The sequence below is a fragment of the Pelodiscus sinensis genome, chromosome 10 (assembly GCF_049634645.1).
Source record: "Pelodiscus sinensis isolate JC-2024 chromosome 10, ASM4963464v1, whole genome shotgun sequence".
Lineage (NCBI taxonomy): Eukaryota > Metazoa > Chordata > Testudines > Trionychidae > Pelodiscus > Pelodiscus sinensis.
Window position 1 is genome coordinate 47,694,654 of NC_134720.1, and position 19,448 is coordinate 47,714,101.

Consider the following 19,448-nt stretch of genomic DNA (forward strand, 5'->3'; position numbering starts at 1 on the left):
CTTGGGGGGGCAGAAGGCCAGGTGCTGAGTATTTGTAGGGTTGCCAGGTGCCCGGCATTTTTGCCTCCTGGCCGAGGAAAAATTCAGAAAATACCGGACATTTTAGGTGTCCAGTATTCTCTGAATTTTTTTACTGGACAGGAGCCGAAAATACCAGACTGTCCGGGTGAATACTGGACACCTGGCAACCCTATGTATGACCTCGCACATACAGTGCAGAAGATGTCATACTGCGTGGTTCTGCTCTCACTGATGATCCATAGGGTAGGGTATTGCATGTACATCGAGTTAAAGCCCTTTTAATCCAGAAGGAACTGAATCCAGCGTATGTTAAATGCAATAAAGCCTATTCTCATAACCACATGAAGGCTGCAAGTTTGAACTCACAAAGGCTGCCAGGAGCATAGTCACTATTTCTTTCCATGACTCAGTGTCACCAAGTCTCTTGATGTTTGGTGAGTTTCCTAAAGCCCTGTGGCCTGCTGTCCTATGATTATATGAGAAGCTGGTTCGTTGGGTGGTTTCTTTCTTTCTTTCTTTCTTTCTTTCTTTCTTTCTTTCTTTCTTTCTTTCTTTCTTTCTTTCTTTCTTTCTTTCTTTCTTTCTTCCTTCCTTCCTTCCTTCCTTCCTTCCTTCCTTCCATCCGTGATGAATGCAGAAAAAAAGCCTGAAAACATGACCTGAGTTCACCCTAAAGGCTCAGAGGGTGGGTTGGTAATACTAATGAGTGCTTAGACCGAACCAGGGTTTAGAAGCCAAGCTTGTGTTGCACTGAGGTAGAGAGCCAGGGAGAATTGCAGGGTCTGTCTGTGTCAAGCAGCGAGATAAAGATTCCGCTTTTCATTCGCTATGAGTTAAAGTCCTGTCTCACCTGTGCTCTCTGAACTCTGTGCAGCCCACCTTCCTTTCTGGTGTTGCTGTTTAATGGAGGATTCATGAAGGCCCGAGGATTGTGCAAACCACTGTGTTGATCGCTTAACCATTCCAGCGCTGGATTTACCAGACAGAAGAGCAAATGGTTGCGAAGGGTTGCCCAGTGCTTAGGGAGAGAGTGCCGTTCTGCACAATTTCCACTTTGCCTAGTTAGAATAGCAAAAAAGCAACAAGCCTCAGTCAGGCGCTGAACCTGCTGTTTAGGTTGCAGCATCACTCCATTATGTCACAATGTTCCTTTGCTGTGTTTCTTTGTTACAGTATTTCCCACACCAGTTTCAATACCCAGAGGAACACCTACACTGCTGTAGATACTGTATAATCTCAAAATATTCACCTCCTGCTCCATAACACACAGCAAATGCAAAGTCCATGTGGGCTGGCTGATCCCCCCCAGTAATATTCTCTGCTATACAGGCAGTCCCCGGGTTACGTACAAGATAGGGACTGTAGGTTTGTTCTTAAGTTGAATCTGTATGTAAGTGGGAACTGGCATCCAGATTCAGCTGCTGCTGAAACTGACCGCCAGTTCTGACTTACATACAGATTCAACTTAAGAACCCCAAGCGTCCCTAAGTCAGCTGCTGCTGAAACTGATCAGCGCTGATTCCAGGAAGCCTGGGGCAGAGCAACTCTGCCTCGGGCTTCCTGTAGTCAGCGCTGGTCAGTTTCAGCAGCGGCTGACTTGGGGACGCCTGGGGCAGAGCAGCTGGGGTGCTGCTGGGTTGCTCCAGTAGATGTTAAGATTTAAGTGGAGCCCCAACTTTTCAAGTGCCCAACACAACTACATGTTCTCTGTGTGGGTAAGGATGGCCCTGGATTTATCCCTCCCTCTGTGATCTTCAGCAGGTGTCTTAACCTCACTGTGTCTTGTTTCCCTGCCCGTGAAATGGAGAACAACATTTGGCAATACGACGTATTATGTACATAGCGAGTTTTGGCTGCAAGAGAAGAATGCATTTCTCTGATTTAGTGATAGAAATGTAGCTGTGTTAGTCTGGTGTAGCTGAAGCAAAATACAGGACTATGTAGCACTTTAAAGACTAACAAGATGGTTTATTAGATGATGAGCTTTCGTGGGCCAGACCCACTTCCTCAGATCAAAATGATCTAGATGTCACAGATTTTGATCTAGTGAAATAGTTTTTCCTAATATCCAACCTGGCCCTCTCCCACTACAACTTGAGACCATTGCTCCTTGTTCTGCCATCTGTCACTACTGAGAACAGCCTTTCTCCAGCCTCTTTGGAACCTCCCTTCAGAAAGTTGAAAGCCGCTATCAAATCCCCCCTCACTCTTCTCTTCTGCAGACTAAACAGACCCATGAAGGTGCATGTAAATTCCTTCTGAACAGCTAAGTGAGAAGCCCTGCATTTTTGTATGTGCAGGTAAGAGTGGGTTTCACTCGTTATATGATCGCATATAATAGGGGTGGGCAGTACACCCCTCTCCCCCCCACACACACCCTCCTGTGAAAGACTCAACAGTCAGATTCTGGATCTATTCCTCAGAAGTTTGGAGTGGCCTTGTTTTGCAGCCAAGGGCCCACCATGAGCATCTGTGGAGGTGGCTAGGGAGCTGGCCAAGCTTATTATTAGAAACACTTGCAGACGATTGCCTCTAAAATAACCACCCCGAGCGCTGGCAGGCTCGCTGGTGAGAACGGGTCCCAGCTGGGGGTGGAGAAGGGTGCAGAAAATTGCCACTGGACTGGGGGATCCTGTGATGAATGTCCTGCAAGCAGACATGCAAGAATGGGAGTGCTTCCTAGGAAGCACTGGGAGATGAGTGGGCGGCAGTGGTAATGACCTCAGGGGTATGGAGGGTGGGAAGGACACACCGCTCCTTTGAAACAGAGATGGATTTAATTGCGACTGTCCCTTTAAATCTGTAGCACTGGTCTCTGGCGTGGGAAAGGCATCTTGCAGTGCCCAGGCTTTCCTGCAGGGGGCGCTGTACCGTGGGGGGGGGGAGAGAGGGAGGAGACGGCTTTGGCACACATGACGCATGTGCGCTGAAGGACTGGGCCCTTTCGTCGAACGCATGCGCACTAGCGGAACGGCTCGTGTGCGCCAACGCTTCCCGCCCTTCGGGTCCCGTCGCGGCAGAGTGAGGTCGTCAGGCTGCGCCGGCGCAGTGCGCAGCGGCTTGCCCACGTGAGGCGCGGCTCAGTGGCCGGCGGGAGGCGGAGCTGGGGGGCGCTTCGCTACGGCCGGGATGCGCTGGGCGACACCGAGGGACAGAGGTAGGGGGCGGGGCGCGGCTGCCTCTGCCCGGGGGCGCTGTGGGGGGAGTGCAAGAGGGCAGAGCGGGGGGCAGCGCGTGGGGACGGGGAGTGCGGGGGGGGGGCAGCGCGTGGGGAGTGCGGGGGGGGCAGCGCGTGGGGACGGGGAGTGCGGGGGGGGGCAGCGCGTGGGGAGTGCGGGGGGGCAGCGCGTGGGGAGTGCGGGGGGGGGCAGCGCGTGGGGAGTGCGGGGGGGGGCAGCGCGTGGGGACGGAGAGTGCTGGGGGGGCAGCGCGTGGGGACGGGGAGTGCGGGGGGGCAGCGCGTGGGGAGTGCTGGGGGGGGCAGCGAGTGGGGATGGGGAGTGCTGGGGGGGGCAGCGCGTGGGGACGGGGAGTGCTGGGGGGCAGCGCGTTGGGATGGGGAGTGCGGGGGGGGCAGCGCGTGGGGAGTGCTGGGGGGCAGCGCGGGGGGACGGGGAGTGCGGGGGGATGGGGAGTGCTGGGGGGGCAGCGTGTGGGGACGCGGAGTGCTGGGGGGCAGCGCGTGGGGATGGGGAGTGCTGGGGGGGCAGTGTGTGGGGACGGGGAGTGCTGGGGGGGCAGCGCGTGGGGATGGGGAGTGCTGGGGGGGCAGCGCGTGGGGATGGGGAGTGCTGGGGGGGCAGCGCGTGGGGATGGGGAGTGCTGGGGGGGCAGCGCGTGGGGATGGGGAGTGCTGGGGGGGGCAGCTTGTGGGGACGGGGAGTGCTGGGGGACTGCTTACTCCAGCCCCAGATTTGGGTAGTTTTGGGCACATTGCCTCTTTTGGAGTGTGAGACTGGTAACCGGGGCCGGGAAGGAGGAGAGGATGCGGGTATCAGAGGGAAACTGAGGCCTAGGATTTGCCGTGTGGTGGAGGGGAGAAGAGGGGGAAGTTCAGTGCCACTCGTTGAGGGAGGGAATGTCTAGATGTTCCCTCTCGATTTCTCTACCAAGTGCTTCTTCTGGGGTCCTTAGTGGCTTGCCTAGGTCCCACTCTTTTTGAGAGAGGTTTTATTGAGCTGCACTTGTGTGACTTGACCCAAGGTTCACATCCAGCCCACGGTACAAGGACAGAGCTTCTTGCCAGCCCCCCAGAGAGGGGTTTGAGTTGTGGGAGGTGACTGAGTGTTACAATGTCTCTGTTTCCATATTTTCTTGAAACACACCTTCTGTGACATCCACTGAGGAGGCTAGGAGCAGACTTGCCCAGACAGTTCAAGGAAACACTGACTTGTCTGAGCACACAAATGAAAAGGCTCTTTATCAGTTAAAATTCACACTTAAAATCTTTATTATCTTTATGAAGCTTAGGTTAGTAAAAATTTAAGTTATTATAACTGAAAGAACTTGAAAGATTTCTAGTTATTTACTGTTTTTGCTGTTTGTTTTTTGCTGTATATGTCAGTCATGGGAAACGTGCAGGGGGATTTCAGAGACATTGGTACAGACTTCCCAAAAAGTGGTATGATTTCACTGGGGACTTTTGCCAAAAAAAACCCACAGAAGCTTTGCGTGGATTGAGATATTTTGTTAAGTTTGCATATCTATTGTGGCTTATTCCTTTCTATGCTGTCAGATGTCCATGTGTGATGCAAGGCATCACTCAAATGTAAGGTATCAAAGTAAACAGCTGACAGCGGGGTCCTACTCCCTGTTCCAAGTGTCTGTCTCACTAATGAAATGTGTACACGTTGAGCTGGTTTGCTAAAATTTGATGGCAGTGGTGACAGTGAGAGTGGATAGTCACCCTGAGTACATACCCATCTGAGATGGTAGGCCAAGTAAAGTCTTGAATAGTGTAGGGTCAAGGGATTGTGATTAATCAACTAATTGGGTAGTCTATGGAATTTCAATCGACAACTTGATTAGTCAATAAGTGGGGGGTGCTCACCATGGCAGCCTGGCTCCTACTACATTTAAACTGCAGAGCCACGATGAGGTTAACTCCTGGGGGTGGTGTGGGACTAAGCAGTTATAGGAATTGGGAAGATTTGGTAACTTCAGAGGAAGACTTTGGAATAAGTTCATTGTAGGAAATGCTCAACCATACTGTGCTGTCAAATCTCCTTCCTGGCCTTCTAATCTTCTCTTGAAGAGATTTCCAGCATTGCTTCCCCCTCAATAAACTAAACGTTCAGCTGCCTCAGGCAAGCAGTTTCTAAGGCCTAGTCCATATTTTTAGAGCTACATAATTATAGGAGTTTGAAAAATCCATATCCCCAAACACCATAGCTATGCTGACCTAACACCCAGTGTAGACATGGCTATGTTGATGGAAGTATGCTTCCTTTGACCTAGCTACTGTTGCCTGGGAAGGTGGTGTTCCTACAGCAACGGAAGAGCCTTTCTATGCTATAAGGTTATGCTAGCACATGATAAAGTTCAGAGGCTGACAGCTGGTGCAAAGCAATGGTCCTCAGCATAATCACCAGGGACCTGAGTTGCAAGGCAGAGGGAAACTGAGTGGAGAGTTGTGAGTTGGAGAGGGACAAAACCACAAACTGGATACATGAACACCTGTTCCACTATCTCCAAATGGATGGAACTTACCATCACATTGGGAAGTTTCTGCTACAACACCCAGAAGTTTTAATAGCATTTAATTTCTTTGCTGTCTTCAGAGTTAACATCATTGACATGGAGGGAAATTAGCACCTTTTGGAGCTACTCTTTCATTCTCCCCTTGTTTCGGAAGACAGGAAATCTTTCTCAAAAGATTATTAGTACAGGTAACTTCATTTAAAGTCAGTAGAAGCTGTAGGTGCTTAACAGCTCTGAAAGTAGGATCTTAATTTTTTAATGAAAATTTAAATTCTGTAGAAAACATCAGGAAGCCTTCTCAATTCCTGATAAATGCAGAAACATATGTCAATTTCTAGCTCCTTTACTCTTTGCTTGGATAATGAAAATAGACAAATCTCACTATAATTTTGTCAGTTGCATGTTCCCACTTTGATATAGTGATTTAGATAATGTTGGAAGAGCATGTTTCATGTGATTATAAAACCAAACATAGTTGCAAGTCTAAAAATTTTAAAATGGAATTAAAACATTTCTACCAAAGTCTTTATTTGTACAAAACCTGTATTTTGGGCTAACCGTGCCTGACACCATCTCTTTATTGGCAATCCTGTTCATAAACATAATTTTTAATGTTAATACATGTCTTGGTACTATTGGACTTTGTCAATCACTGTTCATAATATCTTTTACATGTCTGTAGAGTCTTTTGAACCAAAGTATGCTCTCTAGGGGCTATTTCACCACTAGAGGATTACTTCACTACTCAAAACTCAGTAGTTATTCGTTGGTGTGCAGAAATGCTGCTCAAAAGTTTAGAACAGGAAGTGAAGAGATAATGTATTCAGTATTGTAAACATTATACAAACAGAATTATGTCAGAATTGAGCTAAACATTGCTAGCTGCTAATGCAGTGATATGTGATTATCCCCCCCATTTTCATTGTGTGCATAAAATAAAATTTCCATTTACATATTTCAATTATTCAAGGGTTCCCCCCCACCCCCTCCAAAAAAATTCTTTGGGTGGTCTTTTATTAAAGCTACCTGTGAAAATTTTCTAACAGCTTCCAGAAATGCACATAATTTTTATGGTGTCATAAGCTTGCAACTAAACCTCAAAAGGAAGAATATTCACAGCTAAAGTTTTAGATGTGCTGTATGTTTTTTCAGTAATTCATTTCACTGAGTTGGCTGACAAAGTTACAGGCTTGTAAGTTGTTAATGGGATGTGTGTAGTTAATATTGCTCTAACAATGTCATGTTTACTAGGAATATTAAAATGCATGTAATTCAGTAAGGGTATGTCTACATTAGCCCCCTAGTTCGAACTAGGGAGGCTAATGTAGGCATTCGAAGTTGCAAATCAAGCCTGGGATTTAAATATCCTGTGCTTGATTTGCATCTTCCCGGCCAGTCGCCACTTTTTGAAATTTCCAAGTCCGGACGAACTGCCCGCGTCTACACGTGGCAGGGACCTGGTATTTTGAATTAAAGCCCTAAATCGAACTACCTGTTATTCCTCCTGCAAGGAAGGAAGATGCAAGTCAAGTGCGGGATATTTAAATCCTGGGTTTGATTTGCAACTTTGAATGCCCACATTAGCCTCCCTAGTTCGAACTAGGGGGCTAGTGTAGACATACCCTAACTGTGTAACTGATGAAAATTTGAAACATGCATGGAGTGGTAGTCAACTCCTCAGGAGCCGCTGGAGCTAGATAGCTGGTTGTCCACACATACCAGCTCCCACCTTCTGCCCTGTGCTGCTGCCTCTGTATGACAGGCAGCAGCTCAGGGAGCCAGCTTTTAATCTCGTTCATACTGGGAGCCTATGTGTAACCATGAACATTAACCGATGGGCCCATCTCATCAGTTAACTGTTTACATGGTTACTTTCACAACCTTAAGTGTTGACTAAAATATAACTGGGATGGCATGTATATGCACTAACTTATTACACTAACAAAGTAAAAGGACTTTTGGAGTTAAAAATTGTTGCACATGCGCAGAATTTCTCTTCCTGTTAAAAATGAGTTTCTGTACTTGAATTAATAAGTATTTAATATTGTTGGTGGAAATGATAGCTGTGCACATAAGAGGCAAAATTGGACCTAAGCAATCTGGCACTTTTTACATTTTAATTTTAATATAGTAACTAAAACAGGTTTATTGTGTGAGGGCCAATAATTTGTACCACTGTGATATAAAATTAAATTTTTTTGCATTTATGGCAGGCCTGGGCAAAATACGGCCTGCAGGCCGCATCCAGCCCATGGACACTTTGGAGAGCCCCAGGCAGGTTCCCCTGCTTGTCCTGCAGCCCTGCAGTCTGCTCTGAAAAGTGGCTGCTGGGCTGTTTCTTTTTAAAAACTGTGGAGGATGGGGGAGTCTTCAGGTGTAACTCTTGCCCCCAGCACAATCCCATTGGCCAGCTTCCGGCCAGAAATTAGCCAATGGGAGCTGCCTGTTTGAATAACAGGCAGCCACGAAGCACTAGCTCCCTCTCTTCCGGCTCAGTTATTCACCCAATCACATGGCTGGGTAGGCAGGCTGGCTGAGAAACTTTTTAAGCTCTTCAAGCATTTAGCTCTGCAGGCAGGCAGGCTGATTGGGTGGCTGGCTGGTAAGTCTCCTGACCAAAGTCTGTCTCTGGCACTCCAGCCCTTCTCTTCCCCACCCCTTTGCCCCCACGCTCAACATATTCAAACCCTCTGCCCCCTTTGTGCACCCTTACTCCCTCCCAGATCTGGCACCCAAATTCCCTGCCCAGATCACAATCCCCCCTTTCCCTAGGTTACAAACCAAACTCCTGCACCCATGTCCCCTCCCCTAGGTCACAAACCAAACCCCTGCACCCCTGTCCCAGGTCACATTCCAAAACCCTGGACCCCAGTCTCCTGCCCTAGGTCACAACTGCCTTCTTTACCCAAATGCTCTGCCAGACTCCACTCTCCCTTCTGTACCTCAGTCCCTTACCTCAAGCTCCCTTTTGCACCCAACCTCCATCCCAGACACTGCACCTCTACCATTAATATCCTGGAAGAGTGTGGCCCTCAACCACTTTCCAAAATCTTGGAGAGGCCTCCCGTCAAAAACTATTGCCCACCTCTTGTTTATAGGAATGCATGATGTCTCTGCAAAATAAACTTGTATACCAATGCCTTGGTTTCAAAATTAGTTGATACCGATTTGCTCTCAAGGTACAATTTTGAATACCAAGTTAGTACTTGATGCTAATTTAAAACAAGAGTCCATAATTGCCAGTTCAATAAATGTTGTACCATATGTAATCTGTAAGTTCTCACATTTACATTAATCAGTATTTGTCACATAAGGTGAAATAGATGGAAACATTGTTTCAATAAAGTTTAAATAACATACAGTAGAGTTTAACATCTCAAAAGAGTGGGAGTATTCTCAGACATGAGACAAACTGTGTGCTGTCATCATCTTGCTGTGCCTACTTACTGCCGCTAAGAAAACATGACCTTCTGGCAGCAAGTGATCCTAGACAGTGTGCCATGTACTGTATTGGATTTAAGGATGTTGTGTCAGCAGCTGCAACTGTATGTTAAAAGTGTCTTTGGTGTTGATTGCATGTAACTTTTAATGTAACATCATTAGTGGCAAAGCGGTGAGCACTTTTATTTTAAAGCACATATACAACTCTGTTGAGAAATACATTGCATGGTGCCATTTCTCTGCGATTATTAGTGCATTTTTTAGCTATTATCCCAAATATTTTTTAAAGTTGATAGCAAGCAAAGCCAGTGATGCTGCTTGCAGCACTGAAAGAGCTAAATGTCAAAAAAAAAAAAAACCCAAACCAAAATAACCCCCCCCCAATCTCCCTCCTTCCTCCCCAAGACCCTCCCAACCCTTTACTTGAGTATTTTTCAGTAAAAAGTTTTCATATGGAATATTGTTTTGTCACTTTCAGTTCTTCTAATAATGATGAAAACAGGAAACTTTTTGGACTGTTACAGTAATATATAGCCACTCCTGGAAGGATTTTTCTTAAGAGGTTACCAAATTAAGACCTACATTCAAGGAGATGGAATTTTTCTTATACAGGCAGTCCCCGAGTTACACGGATCCGACTTATGTCGGATCCCCAGTTACAAACAGGGTTTGCTCCGCATCTCCCTGGTCTGCTGGAGACCAGCAGACCAGGGAGACGGGGAGCAAAGCCTCGGAGGACCCGGGCAGCGGGACAGCCGCGGCGTGTCTCGGTCCACCGCCCGCGTCTTCCTAGTCTGCTGGGGGGAGGGCGCAGCTAGTACGCCCCCCCCCTCCCCTCCAGCAGACCAGGCTTTTCTCTGGACGCCTGGGTAGAGCAGCAGCTGAATCAGGACGCCTGGGGCAGAGCAGCTGGGGTGCTGCTGGGTTGGTCCAGTAGCTCTGAGGAGCGGCGCTACTGGAGCAACCCAGCAGCACCCCAGCTGCTCTGCCCCAGGCGCCCCCAAGTCAGCCGCTGCTGAAACTGACCAGCGCTGACTACAGGAAGCCCAAGGCAGAGTTGCTCTGCCCCGGGCTTCCTGGAATCAGCTGCTGATCAGTTTCAGCAGCAGCTGACTTGGGGGCGCCTGGGGTTCTTAAGTTGAATCTGTATGTAAGTCGGAACTGGCGTCCAGATTCAGCCTGTTGAAACTGATCAGCGGCTGATTCCAGGAAGCCCGGGGCAGAGCAACTCTGCCTCGGGCTTCCTGTAGTCAGCCGCTGGTCAGTTTCAGCAGCGGCTGAATCTGGACGCCAGTTCCGACTTACATACAGATTCAACTTAAGAACAAACCTACAGTCCCTATCTTGTACGTAACTCGGGGACTGCCTGTATTTAAAAATATTTTCCTTTCCCCCTTGTTTCAAAGGCTCAGGCAAACAGAAGAAACTGACGAGCAAAGAATGGGAAATTAGCTGTGCATGGTGTGTGCCAAATGCTTGAACTCAAATATAGTGAAATTATTGTTAACCTTTGTAGTAATGTGTCAACTTTTTTTGACAAAAGTGTATTATTTGGTTTATACTTTTTAATCCATTTTTAAGATCACTGGGCTAGTGCGCACCAGTTAGTGACACAGTTCAACAATATTTCAAATTTCAGCTTTGTGACACTTCTGGTCTAAGAAAAACTCATGTTAGCCTTGTGCCTTTTTTACTGTTGTCTTATCTTTTTACAGGTTGTATTTCCTAGAAATTCCCCTCTGTTGCTACCACTAATCCAGTTTAGTGTGGAGAAGGTAATGGTAGCTGCAGGAATTTTTAGCCACCATTGTCTAGACCCTGCTGAAGGTTAAAAAGACAGCAGCAACCCAGAGTAGGGATGTAATAGTGTGGTCCATTAACCGATAAGCAAAAGATTATAGGTTAATGCTATAGACGACACGCAGTTCTCTCTCCCCCTCTCCCGTTTTCCAGTACATTTTTTAGCAGGCTGGCCTGCAGCCTGGCTCAGTCCTGGCTCACATGAGGTCCAGGATTTACTTCCGCTGCAGCTCTGCATTTAAGGTGTATTAGGAGCCAGGTGGGCAGTCAGCCTGACTCAGTTCCAGCTCTTGCCGGGTCCGGAAGCTCAGACCTTCCTTGACAGGCTGCTGCCATCTCGCAAAAGAGGTAGCAGCACGGGGTGACAGGCAGCTGCTCTGTGAGGGAAGCTGGTTTTTAAACTGATTCCCCTCACAGACCAGCTCCTGCTTGGCACTTCACGCTGCTGCCTCTGCTACAGAGGCAGCAGCGCAGTGTTGTAGGGGGCTCCTTGGGAGTGAGGCTGGAGCGCACTGGCTGCCGGTCCCGCCACCGGGGACTATAGAATAGTCAACTAACTGATAAGAATTCATGAGGTTAGTCGACTGTTTTCAATTAACATTTAACATCCCTGACCCAGAGTCCAGACAATACTACAGTTTCTGCTGGTGAATTTGCATTGGCAGGGCGTGACAAATTATACAATCTACTCGTCCATGGTGAGTAGATTGTAACCCAGAAGAGCCGGGTTCTGGTGATCTGCATGTGCGCAGAACGATCTGCGCATGCGCAGATCGCTGGACAGCATGACTGTTGAGCGGGGCTCGCCGCGGTTCGGCGAGCCCTGTGCATTGGTATAGAAAAAGGTAGCATCAGACACTGTATCACAAAATAGCAAGGTTTATAGGCAAATCAATATTTCCAGATGGTCTTGAAAAACATGAAAGGTACGGTCATACTGTTTTTTAGATTGACACTTTTATGTCAAAGAATGCAAGACACAGAATCTGTTCTGTACTCATGGCAGTATCTGACTACCAGAGATTGCCAGTCGGGGATGTTACAGGACAAGAAGGAAGGTCCTGGAAAGTTCTATGTCAGTTAAAGGGAGCTAGTAAGCCAAAGGACAATGGGTTAGGAGCCACTGAACCAGGGTATGTCTACACTACAGCGCTAATTCGAACTAACTTAAGGGGCTACACACCCCTTAATTCGAACTAGTAAGTTCGAACTAGGCTTAATCCCCGTAAAATGAGGTTTACCTAGTTCGAACTGTGCACTCCGCTAGTTTGAATTAAGTTCGAACTAGCAGAGCGCTAGTGTAGCGCCTATCAAAGTTAATTCGAACTCACGTCTGTTAGTTCGAATTAACTTTATAGTGTAGACATACCCCCAGAGTGACGTTGAAGGGCAGGCTTTGTGTAGAATCACTATCCTACAACTTGCTAGTTCTGTTTTTGTTGCTTGAGAAGGTTCAGGAGCACTGCTGCTGCCACATGAAAGGCCCAGTCAGTTCCTGTGCAATTTTCCAGAAAGATCTCTGAAATCTCAGACTCCAGTTAGGGTTTGTCTCCATTGCAGTTAGTCAATCCCCTGTTGCAAACAAGGGCAGGTGGGCTGTTTTTAAAGTCAGCAATTTTAATCTTGTCTTGCATTTGTACTTTTAAGTTCTTCCCAAATAAAACTTGATTATCATTAGTTGGTAACCATTAAAAAATACTGATTTGCAACTAACTATACGTAGCCTTTCACACTAAACTTTGCATTTTTTGTTAAACAGGATGATATGTTCAAACTATGTAACTGCTGACATAAATAGAATATGCATAAACACACACATTTATAACTTCCATTTTTTGGTACAATGTTAGAAAATGGTAAATGAAACATTTATAAAAGCTGCATTTGGAGTGAAATTGGAATTTATTGCACAAATACAGCATGTTTAATGTTTTTCAAAACATGTTTTACATTTAAAACTAGTTTATTAAATAAAGAAATATTAAATAGGGATGTCATGTATAGTCCACTATACAATTACCGATAATCCTGGGTTTATGTGTTAATCTTGTTGACTGCATGCACTTCTTCCTTGCTGCCTCTGTCAGAGGCAGCACGGTAGGGGGAGCGGGAGCCGGTGCCTGTGAGGAGCTGGCTTTAAGCAGGCTCCCCACAAACACCGGATCCATCTGCCACCTGATAAAGGAGGCAGCAGCGCAGAGGGTGAGAGGAGTGGGCTGGAGCCGATATGCAAGGTGAGCTGGCTTTTGGCTTTCCCTGTGTGCCGGCTCCGTGGACTGCTGTCCCATCCCATCTCCTCTCCCCCTTCTCTCTCTCCCCCCCCCCCCCCCACAGCAGCAGCATGTGGGGGCAGGCAAGAGCTGGTGCTGAGGGGAACTTTGCTTAAAAGTCGTTCCCTGCCCCCCCCTCCATTTTCCCCCAGCGGGATGGTGCTGCTCCTTCCCCTCCCCACACTGCTGCGCCTGCAGAGCAACAGCATGGAAAGGGGAGCTGGGGAGGCTGCCGCAAAGCAGCCGCGAAGCAGCCTCTGTCCACAGTGACCCAGGCTCACCGTGGACAGAGGCTGGTCCCTGGCAGCAGCCCCTGTCTGCGGGGGATCTGAGCTCCCTGGAGGCAGCAGCTGTTGTTGGACCAGCCTCTGTCTATGGTGAGCCTAGGCCACCACAGACTGGCTGCTTTGCGGCAGCCTCTTCTCCCCCCTCTCCTGCATCAGCCTGTCTGCAGGGAGCTTGAACCATATTGGCAGCGGGGTGGGGTGGCAGGGAGCTCTCTGGGAGTGGGGCTGGGAGCTCACTGGCTGCCAGCTCTGCTCCCAGGGACTATTGAATAGTCGTGTAACCGATAAGATTTCATGCAGTTACATGACTAGTCGGTTACACTGTGTCTAACATCCCTAATATTAAATGTAAATCGTGAATTAAACTGGTTGTTTCTGATCACCATGTCCTTCAAGATTTCAATACCTCTTTTTTATTCATAGTTTGCAAGAGGAAAAACAACACTTCCCCCCCCCCCCCCCCACCGCTTTTTCCGTTCCCACTTGGTTTCTTAACTTTGAACTAATCATTGAATTGAACTTACTAACTAAGGAAAATATTCTCTCTCTACTGGCAGAAGAGGCTACTGCTGTCAAAAGGGGATCTCGCTTTCCAGCAACTCTGGTCCCAAGTGCTTAGCCAGTGACTTCTACCAGAGTAATGGTCTGTCTTTAAAACTTCAGTAGCAAACTTGTAGTGCTTGAATATTTTTAATATGTAATTTAATTGTAATGAGTTTATGCCTCAATATAGACCATCATAATTTCAAGTTTAATTTTAAATACGTTTATTCTAAAATAGAAGAAAATACTTTCAGTTTTATCTACTTGAACGTGGGCTGGCTGACTGGCGTGACCCGCCCTGGAGGTGCAGGCTTGAGCCTAGGGTGCATTTTAGTCAGGGTTGGGAAACTGCCCAGGCTAATCAGCAGAGGTTCTGATTGTCCTCTAATGTCTTCTTGCAGTTCCCATGGGCTACACTTCCTTTTCTTTTCATTTCTGTTGCACACTTGAACAGAGATGCCATCCTGTGTACACACATTCTCTGTGGTGTATTGCAGAATAATTCATAGAGTGGTGCAGTGCAAAGAGTCATGGAGGGGGGCTGGTATCCCACCAGAAGTCCTAGTGCCTCATGCAGGTGACTATAGCACCACTGTGGACACCGAAATGTAGCTAGGGCTTTGCAGTAAGGATGATGTACCTCCTCCGCTCATTCTGCAGGGAAGGTTTAGTCTTACAGACTGCCTGACCTAAAAAGAAGCAGGTGAAAGCCAGAAGAGCAAATGTGAAGTAATAGCCCCTGTAGGGGAGTTACTGTTATATCACAGGTGTGAGAAGAGTAATGAGTGCCTTAATGCTGAGACGAAGTAGACTGCTTCCTTTCAGTAGTGCTGGTTTGTTCCCAATCTGTGCCCCGTCTGTTGCAGCATGATTCGCAACTCTCTGCTGCAAGTGAACAGCTGACCTTTCATGGTACAGTGGGAGTAGCTTTAAGAAAGTACTACTAACCTTTAAATTCTGTACCCTCTGTTTGCATTTCGCTCCCAACAAAATAAAACGGTTTGATTTGATTGGTCTGTTAGGTTTTTCAACTGTGAAGATTATAGGCAAAATTATATCAGAATCCCCATTGTCAACATCCATTTTGACATGTTTATAGCTTAAATTCTCCTTTCAGGCTTACATTTCCATGCTTGACCTCAGTTTAGACAATGCACTTTCTTGTTTTTAAACTGCTGGAAGGTACCTTGTCATGTTTGCTTCTCCTACTAGGGATGTTAAAAAGCGGGTGTGGTGGGGTTTTTTTGTAACTGTAATGGCTGACATTTTCAGCAGTTACATGTTTACACGCAGCAGGGAGACGGCTCCGCAGGATCCGGTGCATGCGGGGAGATGGGTTTTAATGATACAGAGGCAGCAGAGGGGGTAAGGGGAGAGGAGAGAGCTCATTGCATGTAACTGTGAAGGTTAACTGATGAGCCCAGGTTCTTTGGTTAACCCTTTAAATGAATACACTATCACATCCCTAACTCATACCACTATAAGTAAACTCCCAGGTTTTGTAGTAATCGTTCTTATTGAGATGCTGACTTATCAGTTGGTGAAAAGGGGGAAAAATGAGACAAAATAGGTGAATAACAAATCATTTCTGAGTATGCTTGCTGTCCTCTCCTAAAAATGTTAGCAGTCAAAATAAGCCCAGCCCCATTTGTAACATACAGTGCAGTGTCCCTGGCAGGCCTTGGGATAAATTGCATAAAGCAACATGTGTATTTCAATTAGGGATTTTAAATTTATATTAACTAATCAAATAGTCAATGGGATTTCCATCGACTGTTCAATTAGTCTAAGGGCACCTCCGCCTTTGAACTGTAGCAAGACCCTTGTTGGGCTCTTGTTACAGTTAAGAACTGGAAGCCCCAAGGAAGTGCAGGGCCAATGGGACTCCTGCTTTGGCCCTGCACTCCCTGTGGCACCTCAGCCTTTGAAATGTACAAGAGCCCACTGGGTCTCTTGTACATTTCAAAAGCAGAATCGCAGCAGAAGTGGTGCGAGCGGAGACTGCATCAATCCCTGCTCGTGCCATTTCCAGCTGTGCCTCTACCCTGCCTGCCTCCCACTGAGACGGTGCTGGGGGGAACCGTTTTTTAAGCCTGCTCCCCCCAGCACCAGCTCCTGCCCCCCCCCCCCCCCCCCCCGCTGTCTCTGGTAAAGGCAGCAAGGGGGGGAAGCGACTAGCCGGATCACTAGTTGACTCTACGATAAGCTTATGCTTATCGGATAGTCAACTAGTCGCTTACATCCCTAGTTTTAATGACACGTTTGCAATCACCCATTTTTTCCATTGGTGCTTTATTCCATTTCCGTTGCTAGTTCAAATATTCTTCTCTTCTTTTAATCTGTCCTGGCAGAAAAATGACTGTTATCACTATCACTGATATTGCTATGTTTGGCGTGAACTGTCTTCCACACATCCCATTCACATCTGTCAGAGATTGACTCTGCTCCTCAGAATGTTCGCTTTTACTTCTCCAGGCTGCACGTGTATTTGGCTATTAATGATGCCTAGAACAGCAAGAATGGAATGTGGATGAATTGACAGTATTGTGTGTACCTTAACCTTTACAGTATTGGGCAGTTTTCTGTGATCCTAAACACACATCCTTTCTTTTAACAACATTTTCCCATCTGAGACGCAGGTCATTGCAGTGACAAGAGGGAGGAGGATGTGTCAGGGGCCAGCAGAGGCGGCAGCCGCAGTCCATTCAGGGGGGTCAGAAGCTGCAGTGGCAGCCTCCACGGGGGGACTGGAGCAGCCCCTGCCTGTGGTGGGAACCACTGTAGCCCAACCTCAGTGTGGGGGTGGGTTCTCCTGACCACCTCCCTTTAATCAATTAAGCGTAGTGTCAATACTGTAATTGTTTAACCAGTTAAATGGGATTTTACATCCCTAGTTTTGCACTGGTACTATTTTGTTAGTGTAGAGGTTAGTTTTGGTGTTAGCAGCTCATAGCACTGTCCTTTAAATATAGAGGAACCATTTTAAAGTGGACGTGGCTATAGAGGAAAAAAGAGAGCTCCATGCCTCGAATAGGAACATTTTAGTTCCTTTTTAAATGAAAGAGTTTCTGTTGAATTGACTCAGCAGAGGCTGGCTTCACAATACTTAAGGTTTCTTATACGATTATCAGGCTTCATGTGGCCCTGATGGAATCAGTGTGCTTGTGGCTAACTTTCAGACTTAAACATGTGGTTTTAAACTCCTGTGGTGGAAGCTAAATATTATCTGTTTTACAGGTGAGGACAATTGAGAGATTGACTAACCCAGACTGGGTTAAAATTAGGAGAAAGTGATCCGAGCGAGGGCTTACCTGTTCTTCGTGCTAAGAGGAGTAATTGTACAGTAGGACTGGGAGGGGGAGACGTGACACGTTGGTGAGAAAGATGTTGCAACCATTATGCTTGAACGTCTAATGTGTGGATTTAGTGCGCGGGCTCTTGGAATTTTAGACCGGCACACTCCCACAGGCATGTGAATTGTGTTTTCATGGCTTGGCATTCAGAGTTATCTGAGATGTAATGTTGTGTTCCTTCTTCTTACAGCTGACCTTCGAGATCATAATGCAGCAGAAAAATGAAAGAACATAGAAGAAATTTAAATTGGAAAAGAAGTCGATTGCTATTCCTTTCTAGAAGATGGACCACTGGATTTTGGGGGCTCAGGAAATACTGCTTCCAAAAGAAGCGTTTTTTCCTAGCTAAGAAAAGGCGACAAAGTGCTCCATCAGTTGTGAGCTTAAACCGGAACAAATCATATAGATCTCTCCAGGGCAGAAGGAAGATACTCCGACTCCACAGTGAGAGGGTTCCTGAAGTGGTTCTAAATGCACAAAACCATCAAAAGCCAACTGCTGAACATAGCCCCTTTGCTACCAAAACATCGAGAAGGACAAAAAAGCCCTTTCCCAATGGCAAAACTGGAAGCCCACATGCACAGCCAGTAGAGAAGTTGGACAATGAATCCTTTCAGGGTGAAGATCTCTTGAACAAAGTCACTGGATTACAAGCAGGCACTGGTCTTGGTTGCATCCATGGGAAGGATCATGGTGCCTTTTGTGGTGGGCTGTGTGATGCTGTCTTACCTGTAAAGAAGGATGGTTTCACACACAGTGGAGAGGAAAGCAATAATCATGAAGGCAATGCAGTCTTAGTAGTCTTAAACAATTGTAAAAAAAGGAGCTGTTACAGAGGGCTAGAGCAGAATGGATCTCGTGGCCCCTTGACTACTAAAAAGAGGTCCAAATTCAACCCATATACTGTAAAAAAGATACCTGTATTTATGATGCATAAGAAACTTTCTATGATTAGGTTTCGGAATAGAATAATAAAATCCCCCAAACTTAGAACAAGAGGCAAAACCTGCAAATCAAGTAAAATCAAGTCAAGCTGGGTGGAGAAAGTTACACGGGATTATCAAGAGAATCTTCAAGAAGATTTTGAAGGTGGAGTTTGTAACTGGTTTTCGTGCTGGAAATCTAAAAATAACTCCTTTTGGAATCTGTGTAGCTCATCAGATATGAACAATAATACCCCAGGACCTGTAATTGAGGAGAATAAGTCACCTGAATCTGACATCTGCCTTATACAGGATGCATTACAGTGCAATGATCTACAGTCTGAGGAAACTGCATCCAGAGGTGGCAGTGTTAAAATCTGCCAAGCAGAGCTGTGTAAAAGAGCTCCTTTGGGTACAGAGACCCTGCATGGGACGGAAACAAATGAGACTCCTGCTCTGGACAGTTGTGATAATGATTTTTGCTTCTCAGTAACAGAGAGAGAAATTGCAATTTCAGGTCAAGAAGATGCAGAATCTAATCAGGTTATGTGTGTTGATGAAATGATATTGTTAGAATCCTGCAAGGGGGATTCAAATATAAACAGTAACCTTGTAAATGGACCATTATCGGAGGAGCTGGTACAAAATGAAGACAGCTCCTGCCAGATGGAAGTAGAAGGCTCCATAAATCTGGACATTTTTAGTGCAAAGTTACTAGATCACCCTTACTGTAAAAGCCCCCTAGAGGAGCCTTCACCAGAAAGCACAGGACTAAAATCAGGCACTCGAAAGGGAGGCAGAAGGAACAGTCTGAAAGTGTCTCGTGTGGCTGATGAGCAGTTGTCAACATGGATTTGTGGTATACTCTTTACACGTGTTATAAAGGGCCTACTTGTTCTTGAAAATAGCTGGGCATATCATATGAAGTTGGGAATATTTGAAGTTTCCTTACTGCTTTAATTCCTTTCTTAATATGCTTACACACCATGAATTACAAAAAGCATGTACAGGTAGCTTAATATTCTCATTGAGATGAGGCACATGGTAAAGGGAATTAGGGAGTGCTTTCCTCACTTGGCAGGCTTACTTATAGTCACACTGTTGACTCAT

At 46.5% G+C, this 19,448-nt stretch overlaps 1 protein-coding gene across 2 annotated transcripts in view; it reads left to right on the top strand.

Annotated features, from left to right (window-relative positions):
• Nucleotides 1-2,611: 2,611 nt before the first annotated feature.
• Nucleotides 2,612-19,448, top strand: part of SENP5 (SUMO specific peptidase 5) — a 40,098-nt gene continuing 23,261 nt past the window's right edge. The window contains exons 1-2 of one of the 2 annotated variants that reach the window (XM_075938068.1): nucleotides 2,612-2,734; nucleotides 17,606-19,197. In XM_075938068.1, coding sequence (XP_075794183.1) covers nucleotides 17,637-19,197 — 1,561 coding nt within the window. In that variant the 5' untranslated portion in view covers nucleotides 2,612-2,734; nucleotides 17,606-17,636. Of the gene's footprint in view, nucleotides 2,735-2,938; nucleotides 3,179-17,605; nucleotides 19,198-19,448 lie in introns of those variants that run through there. The other variant, XM_006138471.4, reaches the window with a different exon arrangement.